This window comes from Myotis davidii, unplaced genomic scaffold (genome assembly GCF_000327345.1).
Source record: "Myotis davidii unplaced genomic scaffold, ASM32734v1 scaffold544, whole genome shotgun sequence".
Lineage (NCBI taxonomy): Eukaryota > Metazoa > Chordata > Mammalia > Chiroptera > Vespertilionidae > Myotis > Myotis davidii.
The window spans coordinates 2449536-2452855 of NW_006297018.1; the positions used below are offsets into that span (position 1 = coordinate 2449536).

General features: G+C 41.9%; 1 protein-coding gene across 1 annotated transcript in view; it reads right to left on the reverse strand.

Moving 5' to 3' along the window:
* Positions 1–3320, reverse strand: part of RBM17 (RNA binding motif protein 17) — a 26007-nt gene that overhangs the window by 8930 nt on the left and 13757 nt on the right. Inside the window, exon 5 of the mRNA XM_006772612.1 lies at positions 2320–2417. Within this exon, the coding sequence (XP_006772675.1) occupies positions 2320–2417 (98 nt within the window). The remainder of the gene's footprint in view (positions 1–2319; positions 2418–3320) is intronic.

The following is a 3320-nucleotide window of genomic DNA, read 5'->3' on the forward strand; positions in this document are numbered from 1 at the left end:
GGGAGGGAGGAGGGAGACAGAACTGCTACTTCATCCCTCCAGCTAATATCTAAAGAACTTAATATCTGAATCGAGGATTAAAAATGTAGAAAACTGAAAAGCCAAACACAATTATTTTTTTCTTTTTTTTTCACAATTATTTTTTTCATAGCAGGCATTCAAGAGCCCTAGAATGTAGTTAATAAATGAATTTTAAGATAAAAGACCATAACCCAGAGAATTAGCAGTTACTTAAAAAATAGTAACATAGTCTGGCCAGTGTGGCTCAGTGATTGAGCTTCAACCTATTTGCATCTGCAGTGTCCTTTAAGCAAGGATGGCTAAAGACTAAACATAAAGGCTCCAGTAAAACACCTGGGGGCTCAGACTTATTTGGAAAAGTCAAGGTAGAGTCTGCCACCTTCAGCAAGGTCCCCCTAGAGGCTCCCAACCTTTTGGAGATTCTTCCTTACAGACTTTCCAATCATGTCTTGTGCTTCCCCACAATTTGTCATATCACACAAGGCAGGGAGGGTAGGAAGCTTCTGTAGAAACAGAACTATTGCCCCCAAACACTGAACATAATTTTTAAAAAATCAAAAGTAAGTCCTGGATGATTTGGCTCAGTGGATAGAGCATTGGCCTGCGGACCAAAGGGTTCCTAGTTTGGTTCCAGTCAAGGGCCCAAGCATGTACCTTGGTTGCAGGCTCCTCCTCAGCCCGGGCCCTGGTTGGGGCACATGCAGGAGGCAACCAATTCATGTGTTTCTCTCACATCGATATTTCTCTCTGCCTTTCCCTCTCTCTTCCACTCTCTCTAAAAATCAATGGGAGACTCTCCTTGGGTGAGGATTAAAAAAACAACAACACACAAAACCAACAGTAATACAACTACTTACTGAGAGGATGTCAGTCACCAGATTCTTTGTTTGTGAATCCTCATCTGAGGATATTTCTTCTATTGATTTTTTAGAGAGAGTGGAAGGAGACAAGGGGGAGAAAGAAACACACACACACACACACACACACACACACACATCAATTGGTTACTTCCAGCACACGCTCTGACTGGAGCCAGGGATATGTGTCCTTGACTGGGAATAGAACCTGCGATCCTCTGGTTCTCAGGCTGATAGGACTGAACCATGCTGGCCACGGCTAGTCACCCAATTTTTTCATATACATTATCTCATTTAGACTTAATAACCTTTGAATTAGGTATAACTGTGTCCATTTTTCTTTCATAGGAGAAAATGATCAGAGGAGAATTGGTGGGCAGCAGTAGGTAGCTCCCAGTGATTCCAAGCTTTCTCCGACAATACAACACACTCCTGGAACTAAACAACTATTTGAAAATGTAGGTACTTCTGGTTTCTATAGAATCTGTTTTGTGTTGTCACCATTCCTGTTCGTTTCCTGGACAGAGAATGGTGGACACAAACAAACCAAAATAACTCCATTTGCTATCTGACAAGGATGGAGAATATAAGGAATTTTTCATTAGGTATAAACCTTAACATATGTATTATAACTTAATCACCAATTAAATAGTCCAAAAAATAAGATGCAAACAAACAAACAAAACTGATTACAAAACCAGTGCTGCAACAGCATGAAATGTTTCACAAAAGAAATTCCTCCAAGGCCAATGTACTTGCATCATGATTAACAGGCCTGGATTAGACAAAATACTTAAGGAAAAATAGGAATAAAATCTTATATTTCTTTTGAAATACTTCTTATCATTTTTTAATCTTGCCAAGTGATTAGTGATTGATTCTGAGATTAGCTCTAATGAGTTTAGTATGAAAAATTCAGGATGATTACTAAACATTTGCTATTAATCAGGTTAAAATATAAACATCAGCAGTACACATAATGGACATAATGCCATCACTTCCCTACTACTCAATATTAGCTTCTGCTAATGTTCAAGAAATTAAATGTCCTTCACAGAAAAGGCATACCTCCTTACAAAAAGGACAGCCAATCTATAAGCTGAAAGGATGAGACCAATAAGTATTCAACCTATATGCTGGACTCTAAAAACGTTAATAAAAACCAAACTATGCTACAGGTAAGGAAAAGTATGTGTATATATATTTCAAGGTATGCTCAACATATCTACTTAAAAACTATTAGAAAGTGGATGGGAAGCTAAAAAGAGAATTTATGTTAAAACGCAATATAAATTAAGACTGTATACAAATGTGGATTGCTGGAATCCCAGAGACAAAATGACCTAAGTCAATGTCAACTGAACTATAACAAATTGAATATGAAAAGCAAATAGTGGAATTGCACCATACTGGAAACATAATATTTATGTTCATGCCTTACTTCTTTTTCTCCTTTCTCGCTCATAATCTTCATCTTCATCAGAATCTGGATCTGGTCGCCTTGAAAACCCACTGGCTTCATGTCTGTCTTTACGCCTCCTGTGATGATAAAAGAACCCATATTCATTACAGATGAGCTAAATTAGAGATGTCAACTCAAGGACATCACCTTGACTTTATCTTGGCTAGAAAAATACCCAAATCCTCCGTTTCACACTGAACTATTAATGGAAGGAGGGGTGTGGGCGATAACAACTGATTGAAAACTACAGTAGCACAAGTATGACAAGTGAGAAAAACCAGAAGATGAACTGAACACATTTAATCCTGTATAATAAAAGGTTAATATGCAAATTGTCCCCTCAACCAGAGTTCAACCAAGGGGCAGGGCCGGCCTACCAACCACCCATGGCCCCTCCCGCCAGCCAATCCAGACCGATCATGGCCCCTCCCGCCAGCCAACCCAGACCGATCGACCCCAATCAGTCCCCACCCATGCATGAATTAGTGCACAAGGCCTACAATCTACACTAATAAAAGAGAAAAATGGTAATTGGCGTACAACGCTACCTTTTTCATTGGCTAATCAGGGGGATATGCAAATTAACTGCCAACTCAGATGGCAGTTAACTGACAACAAAGATGGTGGTTAATTTGCATGTGTAGGCACAATGCAGGGAGGCGAAAGGGAAAGCAGGAAGAAACCCCCTGCCACTGCCAGTAATCGGAAACCCAGGGAGGAGCTAAGAGCTGGGGGGCCTGCGGCCCCAGGGCCATGATCAGAGAATCAGGTGCCTTTGCCGCCCTGGCCAGTAACAGCAGGAAGTAGGGGTGAAGCCAGCAATGGGAGCTGGGCACGTTCGAAGCTGGCAGTCCCGGGAGCTAGGGGTATGCCTAAAGCGGAGCCCACGATTGCGGGGCCGCTGCAGCTGCGGGTCCCTGCTGCCCGGGCCGGACGCCTCGGCCAGAGGCGTCCTGCAGGGGCAGGGGCATAGCCCGCAC